Source organism: Raphanus sativus, chromosome 2 (genome assembly GCF_000801105.2).
Source record: "Raphanus sativus cultivar WK10039 chromosome 2, ASM80110v3, whole genome shotgun sequence".
In the NCBI taxonomy this organism is placed as follows: domain Eukaryota; kingdom Viridiplantae; phylum Streptophyta; class Magnoliopsida; order Brassicales; family Brassicaceae; genus Raphanus; species Raphanus sativus.
Genome location: NC_079512.1, coordinates 16185303 through 16204620, shown reverse-complemented (window position 1 = coordinate 16204620; position 19318 = coordinate 16185303). Strand labels below are relative to the sequence as shown.

Below are 19318 nucleotides of genomic sequence, written 5' to 3'. Positions count from 1 at the left end.
TTTGATCAATGATCCACACCATTGTGTGGTTAGATATTGAATTTTTAGTCAATGATCCATACTACTTAGTATGGCTAGACAATAAGGTCAATGATAGACCATGGTCGATGATGTGTACCTTCCGGTACGACTAGACCACAGGCCGTATTGGTCGATGAAGTACCTTCCGGTACAGCTAGCCCACAGGCTGCATGAGTCAATGAAGTGTACCCTAGGTACGACCAAGACCATGCTCTCATCCATCTTATTTTAAAGCAAGTTGATGGATGAATTATAAGAAAATAAAATTTTCTAAAGACCTAAAACACTCTGATCTTTGTTTCAGATGGCCAAAATCGCAAATTTGGATTTTGCACCTCTAAGTGTGAGGGGTGACAATTACCTACAATGGGCACTAGATGTTGAGATTTCTCTTGGAGCCAAAGGCCTAGAGCATTGCATCGTTCCTCAGAACGAAGCTACTAAGAAAGAGAACTCTCAGACCCTCATGATCATCCGTCATCACATTGAGGAGAGCTTGAAAGCTCAATACCTCACAGTGAGTGATCCATATGAGTTATGGAAAGAGCTTCAGATGAGATATGATCACCAGAAGACCTTGATTCTTCCGGGTGCCACCTATGAGTGGATTCATCTCAGGATTCAAGACTTTAAGTCTGTGAATGAGTACAACTCAGCCTTATTTAAGATAGTCTCAAAACTGAGGCTATGTGGCGAGACTGTAACTGATAAGCAGTTGTTGGAAAAGACTTTCCAGACAATGTCCTCAAGCAATATGTTGCTTCAGCAACAATACAGACAGAAAGGTTTTAAGACCTATAGTGAGCTCATCTCATGTCTATTGCTTGCAGAACAGAACAACGAGCTGCTCTTGAAGAACAGTGAGCTTAGACCACCTGGATCTAAGCCTGTCCCTGAGGCAAATCATACCTCAAATGAGCCTAATGATGGTGCTGAAGCCAACCATGTCCGGTATGACCATAAGGGCCGCGGATCCTCATATGGAAGAGGACGTGGCCGTAAAGGTCATGGGCGAGGACGTGGACAAGGTGGCAACAGCAAAGGGCGTAGCACCCCTTATGACCGTCCAAACCAGTCCAATAATGGACAAGGTAAAGGCAGAGGCAATGGGACTTCTTCAAAGCCACAAAATCTGCAAGCTCACCTTGCCATAGATGCGGAATGATGAATCATTGGGCAAAGAATTGCCGCACAGCCAAGCATCTGGTCGACCTCTATCAAGAGAGTCTTAAGGGCAAGAATCCGGAAGCACACATGGTGTACAAGGATGGTGAGGACGATTTTGATCATGACAAGGACGACCTCATGGACTTTGAGACTTCAGACATACTCACTATGCTGAATGATGATCCAGTCGAATAATGTGATGCATCAAACGATTTGTGTTTGAATGCTTTTGGTGTTTTTAGGCTTTGAGAATTTTTTTTAAGTGCTTTTGCATTCTATGTTTTATTTTAAGAATAAACTATGTTTACTTTCATTTTCAATAATAATATGAATGATTCAGATTATATTTTTATTGTCTAGAATGAAAGGAAGTATGGACACACTTGTGGTTGATAGTGGGACAAGCCACACGATTCTTAAAGATAAGAAATTCTTTGTTAATCTAACATTGAAAGATGCCAATGTGAGCACAATAGCTGGTGTATCATCACTAATCAAAGGCCACGGCCAAGCTTATGTCTTATTACCAAATGAAACACATCTAGAAATAGATGAAGCATTGTATTCTCCAAACTCTAAAAGAAGCCTGTTGAGCTTTAAAGACATTCGCAAGAATGGTCTTCATATTCAAACGAGTGGAGAAGGAGCCAAAGAGTTCTTAAACATCTTTGAGCTCGACCAAGACCATAAGAAGGTCTTGGAAATGATACCAGCTGTATCCACTGGTCTTTACCATGCTCAGATCAGTGCGGTCGAAGCCAATGCTATAACAATAAGCAAAGAGTTTAAGGAGAACTTTGCTTTGTGGCATGACCGGCTAGGGCATCCAGGAACATCTATGATGCGTAGACTTATTCTAAATTCTAATGGTCATAACCTTAAAGGTAGACGAGTTGTTCCTAAGATCCATACATGTGTACCTTGTGCACAAGGAAAACTCCAAGTCCGACCATCACCAGTCAAAGTGACAAAGGAAACCATAGGTTTTCTGGAAAGAATACAAGGTGACATCTGTGGACCAATACACCCACCAAGTGGGACGTTTAGGTACTTCATGGTACTCATTGATGCGTCCACAAGATGGTCCCATGTGTGCCTATTATCCACACGGAATCTAGCCTTAGCTAGACTTCTTGCTCAAATCATCAGATTGAAAGCACACTTTCCAGACTTTCCTTTGAAGACTATACGTCTTGATAATGCTGGTGAATTCACTTCCCAAGCCTTTTATGAGTACTGTATGTCCATGGGGGTGACAGTTGAACACTCCGTGGCACATGTCCATACACAGAACGGCCTAGCCGAGTCCTTTATCAAAAGGATTCAGATGATTGCTAGACCTTTACTCATGAAAAGTAATCTTCCAGTCACAGCTTGGGGACATGCAGTATTGCATGCTGCGGAATTAATACGCATCAGACCATCTAGTGAACATAGATATTCACCATCCCAGCTCCTCATGGGTCGAGAACCAGACATCTCCCATCTTAAGACTTTTGGATGTGCTGTTTATTATCCAATAGCTCCACCACAAAGAACAAAGATGGGAGCTCAGAGAAGGATGGGAATATATGTTGGATATGATTCTCCCTCAATTATAAAATACCTCGAGCCAACCACGGGTGATTTATTTAAGGCCAGGTATGCAGATTGCCATTTTGTGGAATCTGAGTATCCAACATTGGGAGGAAATAATAGCAAGCTGGTAAAAGAAATTACATGGAATCATACATCCCAAGCATGGCAAGATCCTCGAACTCAAGTCTGTGATCTTGAAGTTCAGAAGATTATACATCTTCAAGAGCTAGCTAATAAATTGCCAGATTCCTTTGCTGACCCAAATAGAATGACCAAGTCATATATACCAGCTGCTAATGCACCAATAAGAATTGATGTCCAAAAGGGACAAAATCAAGTTGCTACAGAGTCTAAGACACGTCTGAAACGTGGTAGACCAATTGGTTCCAAAGATAAGAACCCCCGCATAAGTATGAAAGGTGCTAAACAGACCGTGGGCGAGGGGGTGAAGGAGCTGGTCGATGTGGTCGATCCGTCCGTCCAAAAGGACCGGGACATGGACGAACCAACGTCCGGACATGGGCCGGGCGTACCAGCATCCTCAGACATGAACATTGGCATGGTTGCTAAGGGGCCTAATGAGATTTGGGACGCCAAAACTCAGGGTTCCGAACCACCTGACAATGAAGAGATCTCAATAAACTATGTCATGTCTGGAAAACAATGGAACAGAAAACATGTCGACATGGATGATTTATTTGCATATCATGTAGCACTTGAGATCATTGAAAATGATGAGGATCTAGAACCCACGTCCATTTATGAATGCATGCAAAGAAAAGATTGGCTTAAGTGGAAAGAAACCATAAACGTGGAGTTAAACTCTTTCAAGAAGAGAGGTGTTTTTGGACCAATACTCCTAACACCACACAATCTAAAACCAGTGGGTTACAAATGGGTCTTTGTGAGAAAGAGAAATGAGAATGGTGAAGTCGTGAGGTATAAGGCCCGACTTGTTGCACAAGGATTCTCACAGAGACCAGGAATCGATTATGAGGAGACTTATTCTCCCGTGGTGGATGCAACAACATTCAGATTCCTTATAAGTCTGGCCATAAGAGAAAATCTTGATTTACGGTTAATGGATGTAGTAACCGCATATCTTTATGGACCACTGGACAATGACATATACATGAAAGTACCAGATGATATTGAAATACCTAAGGATGCTAAAGGTTCTCGAGAACAGCATTGCATCAAGCTTAACAAAGCTTTGTACGGATTAAAACAATCTGGTCGTATGTGGTACAACAGATTGAGTGAGTACTTACTGAAAGAAGGCTACAAGAATGATCAAGTAAGCCCATGTATATTCATTAAGAAATCCGGCCAAGGCTATGTGATCATAGCCGTGTATGTTGATGATCTAAACATACTTGGAACGGCCAAAGAGATTTTCCAAACAGTTGAATATCTCAAGAAAGAATTTGAGATGAAAGATTTGGGAAAAACCAAGTTTTGCTTGGGACTACAGATTGAACATCTTAAAGATGGAATCCTTGTGCATCAAAAGACCTATACTGAAAAGGTTCTTAAAAGGTTCAACATGGATAAGTGTCATCCACTTAGTAGTCCCATGGTTGTAAGATCCCTTGGTCTAGACACTGATCCGTTTAGACCTAAGGCTGAGGATGAAGAGGTCCTTGGTCCAGAGTATCCTTACCTCAGTGCCATTGGCGCCTTGATGTACTTGACTACACATACTAGGCCGGACATCTGTTTTGCTGTGAGCCTATTGTCCAGATTCAGTTCATGTCCGACCATGAGGCATTGGAATGGGATCAAACACATTCTAAGATACCTACAAGGAACTAAGGATGTAGGTTTATTTTATGCTAACCAAAACAAAGAAGATTTGGTTGGTTTTGCTGATGCAGGTTACTAGTCCGACCCACACAGTGCTAAGTCCCAGACCGGCTATGTTTTCACATATGGAGGCACGGCCATTTCATGGAGATCAGTCAAGCAGACTATATCAGCCACATCATCCAATCACTCGGAGATATTGGCGATCCATGAAGCAAGTAGAGAGTGTGTCTGGTTGAGACTCATGACACACCATATTCGGACAGCATGTGGAATCACGGATGGTAAAGACGAGCCGACCATTCTTTATGAAGACAATGCGGCCTGCATAGCTCAGCTCAAGGATGTATACATCAAGGGTGACAAGACTAAGCACGTTCTCCCCAAGTTCTTCTTCACCCATGATCTACAGAAGGAAGGAGAGGTCAAGGTACTCTAAGTCAGATCAAGCGAGAACTCAGCCGACCTCTTCACTAAGGCATTACCAACATGCACGCTCAGGAAGCTTATGCAGCAGATTGGTATGCGATCACTGAGAAGCCTTCAGTGATGTTCACTTCAGGGGAAGTAATGCGGCTGTACTCTTTTTCCTATCCATGGCTTCCCGTTTTTGCCACATTGGGTTTTTGGGTTTACCATGGAAAGGTTTTAACGAGGCAGTATTCCAAACGCATTACAAACTCTAGACGGTTATGGCATTACAATTTCGGTTTTTAACGAGATGGCATCTTACACGCATAATGGACATCAAGGGGAAGTGTTATGAATATTGTGTGATGTCTAGTATGGAATGTTCTAGATTTACTTGTTCCCTACTCCATGTTACTTGTTCCCTATTCCAAGTTATTAGACTTGGTCTACAAGCTATGCAATCCTATATAAGGAACTCATTACTCATGGAATAATATAACACATCTCATTCTTTCATAAACAAAGCATCCGATCTCTCTCTCTCTCTCTCTGGTTCGATTAGTTCTTAAGCAAGAACACTAGGATTAGAACAAATAAGTAATATTTCACAGAAGGCATCAGCAGGTGCCAAAGGGAACGGATCAGATGATAAGTATGGTTAATAAGGTAGTCAAGAATCGGATCTCTGCACTGGGATATAAAGGAAATCACAGACTTGAAGTTCTCCTAAGAAGGTGGTTTGAGGTCTTTGATTAAGCATAGAGAGTTTCTTATTTTTTCCCTCTTTTAATATAGTTATACAGACCCTCATTCTTTTAGATAGCATTCTTTGTATATTATTCTAGCTGATGATCAATAAATTGAAAATTTCATCAAAAAAAAAAAAAGTAATATTTTGTTGTTCTAGAATTAGATGATTTTTAGACCGAACTGGGAATATATACTAGACATATATTTATATTTCGAATCTGCTATTATATTTTATAACAGTTTGATATATTATATTTGAACACTAACCTATGAATACAGTTTTTCGTGATTTTCTTTAAAAAATTGATTCTTTGATATGTATCTGGAGTGGAACTAATTTTTACAGATGTTCATCTTTGAAATTGATATAATTCACAGAACAAGTTTAAGAACCAAAACAAAACTTATATCAATGAAACAGAAACGAGAACGAATGTATAATTTTAGAGCGGTAAAAAATGAAACTACTTATGGAGAGTCAATAGTAAACAAATTGAGAGTAGAAAATCTAATCTTCTTTCGTTATTTTACAATCGATGTTGCCTATCTAATTTTGATGATTTGTGTTAGCCGTAAAACTTAATATTTTTATGCATGTGAAGTCTTTAAAATTAATTTAAATGAGTTGTATTACTTTAACTCTTCAACAACGATGATATATATAATAGATCAATATTTGTATTCGTCATTTTGAGAAAAAATTATATTGTTGCAAATTTTAACATTTTCTAATAAACAAACATTAGTATAAAAAATTCATTTCGTGTATATACGCGGATTATCATTTAGTTATTTAGTATTTAATAAAAAAATTACCTGTTGGAAGAAGAGATCATTATCATGACAAAAAGATATCTTTATTACGTACGTCCAACGAGAAACAGTGAAGCTCTGTCCACTCTAGGGTCTCATGAAATCATTTTTAGCATTTTTTATTTTATACCTTCTTTTTTCTTTTATAAATCTGATTTCCAAAGGAACTAGATCAGTAGTGGAAGCCACTTTGGTCCAATGGTTTGACTAAGGATTCATGTAATGTTTGTACATCCGGAGGTCTGGGGTTCAAACCCCAGAAAATACCAAATTATGCAGCTTATAGAGAAACGGATTACAAGAGATCTTCAGCTCGGTGCAGGGCATACCATCGAACATGGATCTCATAGGACGGCTCGGAGAGGTGCAGTCAGACGTGTATTCTCACAAGATGGTAGAATTGTCGGCTGTATAATCGTCTTTGTAATATTCTCATCATTGTAATAGCATAATTAATCGATAATAATCGATCCAGACGTTAAAAAAAAAAGTAACTAGATCAAACCAACTAATTTTATGGAATATGTTTATCAACACATAGATCTGATTGGTCGAATCTATTTCAATTATATATCATCTTTTTCATCCAGTTATATATCATCTATGTGTATTTTTCTTGGAATTAGAGTTTGTTCCTTCGAGATTCTTACACTGCATAATTAATTTCATTTTAAAAAAAGATATTATAGCTTCCGAAATGTCAAACAAAATTAAACAACTGTTCATCAAAATAAAAACGAGAATATCAAACAAAGGAAATATCTATTGAGCTCCAAAGATAAATGATTGTCCTATAAGTGACAAAATATAAGACAATGACAATATGCTTTTGATCATTTTATATTTTCTCATGATCTTTGAAGTCGTTTATCTTTACTTTTACGAGCTCGCATATTAATCGAATCCCTATATACTAAAGCACAAATCACCTAACCAACAAAATTTTGACATGTGGATTATGTTTTTCAAAAAAAAAAATTAAAAATCTGAACATTTACAAAATCAATTTATTTAGAAAAAATAACTGCCTAACCAAAAGACTTCAACGAGACCACTATCCCTAATTTTATGGCACAATTTCAGTTGTTTAATTTTCTGTATAATTTTCAAGTAACTAATTTTTATCTATCTTCTCTCTTTTTCTTAATCGTTTCATATCTTCACCATTTTAGCAATAAAAATCAATGATCATTGCTGGCAAAAAAAATCAATAGAGCATTACAACTACTTTTTATTCAAATTCATTTTTCTTTGCTTCTCAAAATAATACTATTTTATTCTTTGTTGTATGATTCATTTTGATTTTTTTGAAGGATTATTCATCAACGGGGATATTGACAAGGAGTTGCAGTTGCAAAATAGATTTAGAATTCAAACTATGAAAATGTAAGTAAATATTTTACCACTTCTTTTCGGTTAATATATAATGTTTTATTGTTCTTCAGTTTTGTTTGGATGAATTTTTTATGTTTATTACATGTATAGAAAAACAAGAAAAACTAGAAATCATCTTCGCATTAAGGTATGTGAAGGTAATTAAGGTATGTGAAGATAGTAATGATGTGTGGAATGATATAGCGCAAAATAAAAACTAGATTTTAAAGTAATAATTGTAAAAATGGTATTTTAGTTTATAATGATTATAAGTTGTTATAGTTTTCTAGATATATTATCAACAAATTATGGCTTTATGCAAATACACATTAACACTCTTCGAGATATATTATCTACAATCTATGTGATGTTAGTATATTTTAACAAAAAAAATATAGTGTTAATACATGTTAAAGATTTAAAATTAAGAAATTATCACCCGTACGTAGTACGGGACTAAACACTAGTTACATATAAAACTTCTATACAATATATGACAAACTTAATCCGGCTGTAATTAATATGGCAGTTGATGAGCATATATGGTAAACGGTTACCGGGATTTGAGTTTTAAACTATTTGAGGTATTAAGGGTCTGATTGGTGTAACCGCAGCGGTTGCGGTTGCGGTTGCGGGAGTTTGCGGGTGCGGGTGGTTGCGATTTTAAACGTTTTCTAGAGATTTGTACGACTGGTACAACTGTTAGAAATTGTTGCGTTTGCGGGACTCTTATGACTGGTAAACTACCAAACGCAACATCTGTTAAATAATAATTTAACAATATTTGCATTTTATGTAATTATAAAAATATTAAAAATTATAATAATATGATAAATATAAAATTTATATTTATAGAATCATATTATTCAATTTTAAAAATTTATAGAAAATATTTTAGTTTTGAATTTTTATAATATAAATTGAAATATAATATGAATACATTTTACAATTTCTATTATTTCAATTGAAATTTTTTATTGGATATTTTTAGTATTATTTTTATTTATTCTGTTTTTAAAGAAAAAAAATTTACCCTCCCGCAACCGCCCGCAACCGCAAACGCTAGCTGGAAACAGCTTTTGATTTTAAGAGGTTCAGAGCGGTTTGAAGCGATTTGTAGCGTTTTCTGTGATTGTTTCGAAACGCCAACAACCGCTATGAACCGCAAAAGCTGCGTTTGCGGGTGATAGCGGGAAAACCAGTCAGCACCTAAATCATGCATTTCAACCATATATACGGTTATACTATCGTATTGCTATTAGATAATTATATATATATATATGTTTTGAGAATCATATGTTATTTTGTTATTATTACCCATTATATAATCGTTTTAGCTAGAAGTGTTTCGATATTTTTACAGTTGGCATAAAGTCATAAACACTAGACAGTATAGCTAGATCGAGTCATCTCACCACCTAATGTACCAAAAGTCTATGCAGAAAATAAATCTAAAAACTACATGAATATACGTAAGGTATTATTTAAGTTTTCTTACTACTGTACTAAAATATCTGGATTAGTCCATATCATTTTCGTTTCCACGAATTTTGTATGTTATCAAATAACAGGAAACTACAGGCTGTTATTGACCCTATAAGATATTACATTTTGTAATTTAATGTATACTAAACTTTGACTTGTACACCGATGTATTTCAAAAATATATTGCTATTTGTTTTCATGTCAATAATAAATCTGGGCAAAAAAACCAAATCTGAAGAACCGAACCAATTTTGATCCGGAAAATAGTACCAAATCTGAACCAAAATTAAGTATCTGAATTATTCAATTTTTTTTTTGTATTTAGAGAACTAAAGCCGAGTCCGGTCCGAACCAAAATATTTCAGATACCTGAATGTATCCGAAATAGATTTATATACGTATATATATTAACTATTTTAGAATGTGTATAAAACATCTAAATATATATGATACTTAAGTTGGTGTAAATACTTGATAGTATATACAAATAGTCTAAAGTAAATATCTAAAATAGTTCACAAAACACCAATAATACTTAAAATAGTTATTGATTATATATCCAAAAATTTAAACCAAACCAATTTACCTGTTAAGTTTAGGTATTTTGACATATGTTATTTAAATTTATATGTAATATATTATTTTGTTTATAGATTTTTAGAAATTTAAAATATATAATGAATTTTATAATTTTAAAAATAATTCAAATGAGTTATCCGAATCCGAACAAAACCAGCAAAGATCCGAATCAAACCCAAACCAAAATTTAGAAATATCCGTATGAGGCTGAAATATTTGACCCCGAAAATCCAAAACCCAAACATACCCGGATCAAACTCGAATGGGTACCCGAATACCCAACGCTAGTCTCTATTATACATTATATATGTGTCATCATATAATTAATCGCATTTTATACGTACCATCATATAAATAATCATATAATTAATATTATTTTGTACGTATCATCATATAAATAATCACATATATTATATTTTTTAAACTTAATGTCAAAAATAAAAACCATAATTCAAATTGGTATGTGAAATTGGGCTTTGTATTGTATTTTTCTTATATATGTATATTTTTGAATCAATTTTTTGGTATAAATCAATTTTAAATTATTATTTTGATTTAAAATATGTATATAAAGTTTAAATTTTCTTTTATAATTATTTTAGACAAACGATGTTTTTAGATAATTAGATTGTTTCAGTTTAGTATATTTTAAAGCTAACATATAAAATATAGTTTTTCATAATATAATGGATTTTCAATTTTTCTAATAAATAATTTAATTTTTTTTAATATACTGATATCTATGTTTCCAAACAACATTATACTTTTTATACTGATATCCATGTTTTCATACAAACGTCTTTTTAAAAATTGTTATTCATGTTTCCAAACAAATCTATTTTTTATTCATGTTTCTAAATAAACTCCAAATGTACTTTAGTTTTAATAACAAAGATGTACATACCATGAAAAACAACATAGTATTATATATCTAAAGTAGATGAAATGAGCATGGTAATGCAATAATTATACCCATCATGTCCATGCATAGATGTCTTTATGTATACGTGTGTGTTTAATAGCTTGTTTAAAAGGAAAATCATCAATTTTTCATTGAACAAACATTAATTTCAAAGACGATTACAGAAAATAAAATGAACCAAATATAGGTTAGCCAATTACTCTTTCTTGTTCAAATGAATTCCTTCCGTGCGAAAAAATATAGGTTAGCCAAATATATTGTCTAGGGATGTTCAATATGGTAAAACATAATTATACCGAACCGAATCGAAACAGACAATATAATTTTTTTTGGTATATAGTATATATCATACAAACTGAATAGATATAATTTTATAAAAACCATAGGATTTAGATATATTTTGGTTTATAACTGATTAAACTAAATAAACAGAATAAAACCGATCAAAAGTAGACATGTAAATATGTATATATTTTATAACGATGCATTAAAATCTATTTGTTATATAAGTTAATTTATTGCTAAGAACCATTACCTTATTTTTATACAGTAATAAAGAAGCCATAATTTGTAAAACACTTAAACTATAATTAAGTAACAATTTTTTACAACCGAGACTTCTTATTTTCTTAGTTTTTTTCTTTTTTGATTCTTTTGCTTTATTTTAACATTGAGTAAATTGATGTGAAGATTATAAATTTGATGGACAACAATTAGTGTAAATTTTCGCAACTTTTTATTTATTTATAAAAAACACAGTTTTGTGTTAAAACATGAAAGAAAAGAAAAAAATTTCTTTATGCTCCTATTTTGTTTTTTGTTTTTTTTTATATTTCGAGTTTTGATTTTAATTCTAAAATTGATTATTTTATTAGATGGTAGAAGCATTTTCTTAATTTTTTTTGTTCTTTTATTTAAACATATAATACTTTTTAATAAATGATTACATTGACAACATGACTTTAAAATTCTAAAATTCATGTAATATGATCTCAAACTTCATAATTATGTTTTTTGGTATAAAACCAAGTAAACCAAAAACCGACTGTATATAAACCAAACCAATCCAAAGTAAATATAAATTTAGAAAGGTAGTTTTACTTTACTAATCGAAACTAGGATAAGACCTGCGCTTTGCGCAGGGTGAATTTTATGATAAATATTTAAAATATATAATATTGACAATTATGTCAAATAAGGAATATGTCGGTTTTATTAGGGATAAACATGTCGGTTTAACTACATGTTTAGATTTTGTTAAAAACAAATACGGATTTAGGTTTGATTTGGTTTATTAAAGTCTAAGAGATCCTTAACCAAAGTAAATTCAAATTAGTTTGGTTTGATTTGTGTTCACTTTTATTTCGATTTGGATTGTGTTCGATTCAGTTTTAATTTAGTTTGGTTTGTGTTTGGTTCGTTTTATTTTGGTATTGTTTGTGTTTGTTTAATTCAATCGAATTGATTTTTCTAGTATTGTTTTAGTTACAAAAATATAATTAATAAGAACATAAACAAATCATCATTTGACACTAAGACATTATTTTCTTCATTAAAATTAGTATACATTTTTGGTGGAACCTTCGAATAATTCAGATATTGATAAATTAATTGCATTATTTTAAATTTTAATTATTTTATACCTTCTTCGTTTATTCACCAATCTTTCTAATTAATACAAACATTCCTTTTACTGAAACTTATGAAAATTATATACTGCATATATCGATTGCACGCATCATATTGTGCAATATTTTATATTTACTACTTATTATCTGTTTTTTTGACAAATTAACAAATTATAAAATAATAATTATATATATTAAATAATTAAAAATAAATTACTATATGTAATAGATTGGTGTGCGCATATAAATCAAACGATCACTCTTTTTTTGCAATCATTTTAGGGTAAATAAATCAAAACAATCACTCTTATTTGTCGTATATAATATGTAATTAAATTTAAATGATATTAGCATAGATATTATTTTAATATTGATTTTATTAAATGAGGTTTCTACTGATATGATTTTATGATTATTTGCATATTTGTGAAACAATATTTTACACCAACGATTTTTTTTAATGTGGATGTTTAGTAGTTTCAATGATTTATAATCATTTAAAAAACAATGAAGATTTCAAAAATTAAAGTATTAACTTTTCAATATATGTTCAATGCAAATATCAAAATATTAGTATGTATTTTCATACGATGTATAGTTTAATATATATATATATATATATATATATAAACATATATATATATATATAAACATATATATATATATATATATATATATATAAACCTATTAAAATGAAATTATTTATTCATACGGTCTTATAATCATTGTATTCTAATATATAAAAAATGAAACCTTGATCACAAAAGTTTATATAAGATTTTTAAGTTCTTAGTAATTTTTACTCGTTTTGAAAATTCAAAATACAACATATACAAAAAAATCTAATTTTTATTATATCACTAATATAATTGTGTAATTTATTTTAATAATAAAAAATTAAACAAAAATGATAGAAAGTATACAAATTGTTATCAAATATTTATTATTTAAGATTATTAATTGCCGTATATATATTTTAATCACATTAGATAATTCCGTAGGTTTTATTTAAGGAAAGATATATGCGACCAATGTAATGCTAGAGAATATAATTTTTAGACTATAATTTATATAAAGTGCTTTAGAATTCTTTGAAATAGGATATGGAAGGCATACACAAGTGTCATATAAGATGAGGTTCTTTTTTAATTCTTATAAAACTAAGGTTTATATTTTTTAAATGATTCCCAAATAATATATAGGGGATACCGTAACACTAAAAGACTCTCTTTTTTCAAAATAACACATGCAAAATATTATTCTATTAAAATAAATTAAGTAAAAATAAAATAAGCATAGACAATAATAATTTTTTGTAAATTATTTTTCTATGTAGAACTTTATATAACCCGTAGAACCGTGCATGTGAGTTTTATATTGAAACAAACGTAAAATAATATATAGTGTGAACGCGTTTATGTAGAATTTGGCCGAGAGCCCTCTGCACGTGACACGTAAGCGTATTTGTTTTCAAATCGCTGTGAAGCTGCCACATGGCAAACGTAATATGAACTCATTAAATGACAATGCATCTCCTTTAATATATAGGGGATATCGAATAAAAAAAACAGAAACCGAACTGATATCTGGGTTGAAACTCCTAAATTACTAACCATACAAATCGTTCATTGTTTTCTGTTTTCCTCGTCGTTTATTATATACGGTGCAGTAATTGTTAATCATTTACTCTATATCTCATGTTACTTTAACATCAAGCATTCAACTAACTGATCACACTAATTAGGTTTGTTCTGGTGGCTAATTAGCGACATACTTCGAGTTTATTACTCAATATTATTAATGTATATAGCTGACTTTCCAAAATTTACATGGTTAATGTAACCTCCGTAATTAATTTTATTTTAGTACATCTACAATTATACACAAATGCCATGTAATTTATTACAAAAATTATAGTACTATCTAAAGAGTCAGCTCCGAAAAGCTTATGTTGAGCTAAGAAAGAAAAGAAAAACTTATGTAATTACTAGTTCACGAGAATAACCAAGAGAACGTTTAGTGAATATCTTATCGATCTAGACATATAGTTTTCCTTCGATTTCAAGAAAACAAAAGCAAGGACAAGTATTACCAAACTCGAAAATGAACACAAACTCTTTGCCACAAATTTGTTATGGGAAAATAACAACAAAGAAATGATTTAAACAAAAGAATTTCTCTCTTTTTCCAAATTATTTTATCATACTAATTAAACAAGTATTCAAATTTCGTTTATAATAACAATAGTTAATAGAAACAATTAAATGCATAAATTAAGGCCTAAACCGTTGCCTGCAAGAGTGGCAAGTGATCTCCAAGCAAGTCGTATCGATCTTTGTCATTGATCTCTCCTTCATCCTCTCCGCTCTCTCCACCCCCTCCCTAGCCTTCTGCCATATCACCCTGATCCCAAATTCAAAAACCGTTAACCAAACCAAACTATAATAAACCGGAACTACGTATAAAGCTTCCTTACCTTGCACGAGCAAATTCAGCTTGAGCCATCTCCATCTCACGGCGAGTCAGCTCTCTGACTCTCTCCGCGTAAGCTTTCTCTATCGCCGCTAGTCTTATCTGCTCCGCTGCCTGCCACTTCAGGTCCTCCACACCACCACCTCCTCCTCCGCCATCGCTTAGATGCTCCACCGTCGCCGTTGGAATTGTGCTGAGGCTGATGGAGAGTTTGAGGTCGAGATCTTGGTGGATCATGGATGAGGAATGGTGGTGATCGGTTGTTATAACTGTTGCTCGGAGTTTCCTAACCGGAGATTCCGTCGACGGTGGAGAAGGCAAAAGCTGAAGCTCTTTGTGATGATCTTGTTGTTCAGCCATTTTTTGGTTTTGTTTTTGGTTGGGAGCTAAAAGGCTGCAGTTTTCAATAAGTGGAGAGTGGCATTACCAATCACTTTATATGTAAGCTGGTTCGTGTCTGTGCACATATATATCCGTCGAAATGACGATTGCACCCTTTGTTTTGATGGTTGTATTCAAAATAATAGTCGTGGAATCTAGCTGAAATTGATAGTTTTTTTTTTGCTAACTCTAAAATTGATAGTTGTGGAATTAACTCTGTGTTTTCTATATTTAAATAACAAAGGTTCTAGATATAATTCTTTTATTAAATAAAGAAATACTAAAATGAAAAATATCTAAGGAAAAGGTATATGTATTTTTCATCATACAATTTATAAGTTGTAAATGTCACCTAGCTAGATATTAAAGAAAAATTTAATAGACACTACAAAAGTTCAGCCAATGTAAAAATTTTCACTTCCACATTACTAATGTTGTATAGCTATACGGGAAGCCCTCCTCCACACTCTCTCTCTCGGGATCACTTCAATCTGGCTTCGATCAGATGCTCAAGCGCTCATCACAGCGATTAACACGAAGCGGAGACCGACGGACCTCTACGGTGTTCTGTCGGACGTCGATTCGATTTCATCAGCTTTCTCCTTCTGTCTTTTTTCATTTTGTTCTAGGCTTTCTAACAGGCCTGCGGACTCGATCGCAAAAGCCCATCTTTGTATCCAAAACGCTCCTGCAGCCCATTTCGTTTGATCTCCTAATATGAAAGTTTCCTGTTGCGCAAAAAAACCATTTACATCCTAGTATATCTTTTGGGTAATTTGAAAATATTGTTTTATAGAATATCTAGATAACCATCTAACAAACGACCGCCGTACCATCATTACGTGAATTTGTTGTTAGCTCTGGCTCCATTGATAATCCCGATCGGTAAGACGAAATGATTTGATTGTACAACGATTAGGAGTTAGTTTTTTAAACACCTATTTAGTTAAAATACAATTCGAACTATTATAAAAAATATCTAATGTAATCTAATAGATGTCTTTTTTTGGGTTCTAATACAATTCCAATCAAACCAAAATCCAAATTAGGATCTTAAAACATGTAAAATTAGTTAAATCTACTAATCATTTTCACATATATTAGCGTAATTTAGATATTTTAACGTATTTAAATTGATTAATTATTTTTTTGTTATTTCAAATAATTTTATTTCATTTAATTTTTTTTCATTATATTTTTAAAGAATTTATATTTTGAGTATTTTTGGTCAATTATTATTAGTTTTAAATGTATTTTATGCGATTTTAGACATTGATTATAATCTGATTCGAACAAATCTGGAAAGAACTGTTATGACTTAAATCTAATAAAACATGTATGGAATTTATGAGCATAGTACTAAAAATCTGTAAATCCAAATGGCCTAAGCCTAATGTTGGGAGTTTTTACTAAGATTCACGATAACACCAAAGTCCTAAGTTTCAGATAGTTTTATATTATGAATTTCATGGAAACTGTTTTTTACTTATGTTTGCGTTTATGTTTAAATAATATCGCATGTAAATGCGAACGAAACATGTGTCTTATACACAACGCTTAGGTATGATATTAATGACATATATAACTCATAAGTTCAGATTGCAATTTCTTTGTTGGTTTTGTAAACACACTGGAACTTCGGAAAGAGAGAATGATGGTCGATGGAGGGGTAGTTTGGTGAAATGAGGGTAGAGTCGACTAATAAATTTAATCAAGCTGTAGAGAAATTTTCCGTTGGAGCAATGACAAGATGGGATCTTATAACGGATCACGTTACTGAAGCATGAGAGGCTTTTCAAAGAAACCCTTTTCACTTTTCATCATCTTTCTCATTTCAAATGCTATTATAACTAATAACTTTGGGATTATATATAGGGTGGTAAACATATATATGTTTCTTTTTTCTATAAAGATATGGAAAATGAGGATGTGGGTTGTGTAATAATTGGAGATGCACGTGGGTTAATGGGTTTGAAAAGCTAACAAGCTTATTATACTACTAAGTACGGATATTTTAGTCATTTAATCAAGTTCTTACTATGAAGTTTAAACGAGCTTCTTCTGAGTTGTGTATAAGTGTAGTTAATGCTTTCTATGTTTTGTATTGATTTGTTTCTTGTTGTTATCACAACCAAGTATCATTATCCTTCAAATTTTTCAAACTTATCGTATACATTACTCCATCTGTTTCATAATAAATGTATTTTGACACATTTCACATAAATTAAAAAATTAATATAATATAGTAATGTACTTTTATTTAATGCATAATTATTTAAATTAAAATAATTTAAATAAATATATATTGGTTAGTTGAAAGAGTAATAAACAGAATATGTATGAAAATTTGCACTGAAAATATAGAATGTCACTAATTTTGAAACAAGAAAATATGATAGAATGACATTTATAATGTAACAGATGGAGTATAATATCCCATGATAACCAATATATGTGTAGTTTGTTTCATTTTAACGCACATCACACTTTATAGTTTAGGCATAGTTCGTCAAATATGGAGCAAGTGGTAACACCAAAAGATGTATCTGTTGGAATAAGCATGATAATATCTGTTGGAGGGATTCATCTTGTAGATTTAGATTTGAGTTTATTCTGAATCTAATCACTTGTATCCAGGAGTAAGAACAAAATATCTTTATTTCTTGAGAAAACTCACTCAAAAACTAAAATTCAAAAACTCAAATTTATAAGTTACATTACATCATAGTATCTCTTTATATAGCATTTATAATTTCCTAAACTCATTAGAAACACACATATTTTAAATAATCTCTAAATCTTCATAATCCTAAACTCATTATGATAACTTTATATCCTAAATTAACTTCAAGATATAAATATTCTTCCCTACAAGCTCTTTCGTACCATCGTTTCTGTAATAGAACCGAAGTGAACTTCCTTTAAGATATCACAACACAAGCTTTAATGCGACTCGGTGTGATGCTCTAGGATTGCATTTAGCGACTCAAGACACCAACACATTAGGCGAGATCAGGCCTAGTATGAATCAATTACCGTAAGCATCTTATATTCCTCAGAAACTCCTTTTCGTTAATTGCTTCTTCTTATGGTGCTCTTGATAGTTTTAGTCCTGTGTCCATTGGTATATGGACGACGTTGCACTCTCCATCCATGCTTCTTCAAGTATTTTGGTCGCGTATATCCCTTGTTTCAGAATCACAAAGTTTTCAAGTTGTAACTTCAACCCCGAGATAGTAGTTAAGCGTTCCCAGATCACTCATTTCAAATTTAGTTTTCATCTCCATCTTGAATTCTTGTATATCAGCTAGATTTGAACCCGTGATAAATTGTTCCAAGAAGGTGTGACCACTTCGTTCGTCTATGAAATAGTGATGGTTCCTTAGAGCACTTTGTGAAACCAAGTTCTATAAAAATCTGTTTAAGCTTGATGTTCCACGCTTTTGGTGCTTGTTTCAAGCCGTAATTTGTGCAACTTATACACTTTGCTTTCACTAACTTTGACCTTGAAATGTTTGGTTGCAACACAAAAACTTTTTTCTATGAGTTCACCATATAGGAATGCGGGTAATACATCGAGATGATGTATTTCCCACCCATTCAATGAAGCCAACGCAATGATCACTCGTACAGTTTCTATTCTTGCCACAGGAGAAAATACTTTCTCAAAGTCCACACCATGTCTTTGAATGTAACCCTTCACTACCAGTCTAGCTTTGTACTTGTTGATACTCCCATATGTATTGCGTTTTACCTTAAATACCCATTTTTCCAATTGCTTTGCAGCCATCAAGTAGATAAACTAGAGTCCAAGTCTTATTTTTATTTATGCACATGATTTCTTCCTCACAGGCGTACCTCCACATCTTCTCTTTCTTTGCCTCGTTCCAGTCCCATGGTTCTTCGTTGATCAAAAGAAGGATCCGGTGTG

The 19318-nt window shown here is 32.5% G+C and overlaps 2 protein-coding genes across 2 annotated transcripts; one reads left to right on the top strand and one right to left on the bottom strand.

Annotated features, from left to right (window-relative positions):
* The first annotated feature begins 760 nt into the window (after window positions 1–760).
* Window positions 761–1532, top strand: LOC130508579 (uncharacterized). Its single transcript, XM_057004157.1, has one exon. The coding sequence runs from the start codon at window positions 761–763 to the stop codon at window positions 1184–1186; it is 426 nt and encodes a 141-aa protein (XP_056860137.1). The 3' UTR covers window positions 1187–1532.
* A 13003-nt stretch (window positions 1533–14535) lies between these two features.
* Window positions 14536–15453, bottom strand: LOC108836425 (zinc finger protein SHOOT GRAVITROPISM 5). The gene is made up of 2 exons (XM_018609583.2): window positions 15011–15453; window positions 14536–14937 (listed from the first exon to the last, which is right to left on the bottom strand). The coding sequence occupies exons 1-2, from the start codon at window positions 15364–15366 to the stop codon at window positions 14808–14810; spliced, it is 486 nt and encodes a 161-aa protein (XP_018465085.1). The 5' UTR covers window positions 15367–15453; the 3' UTR covers window positions 14536–14807.
* Between the last annotated feature and the right edge of the window lie 3865 nt (window positions 15454–19318).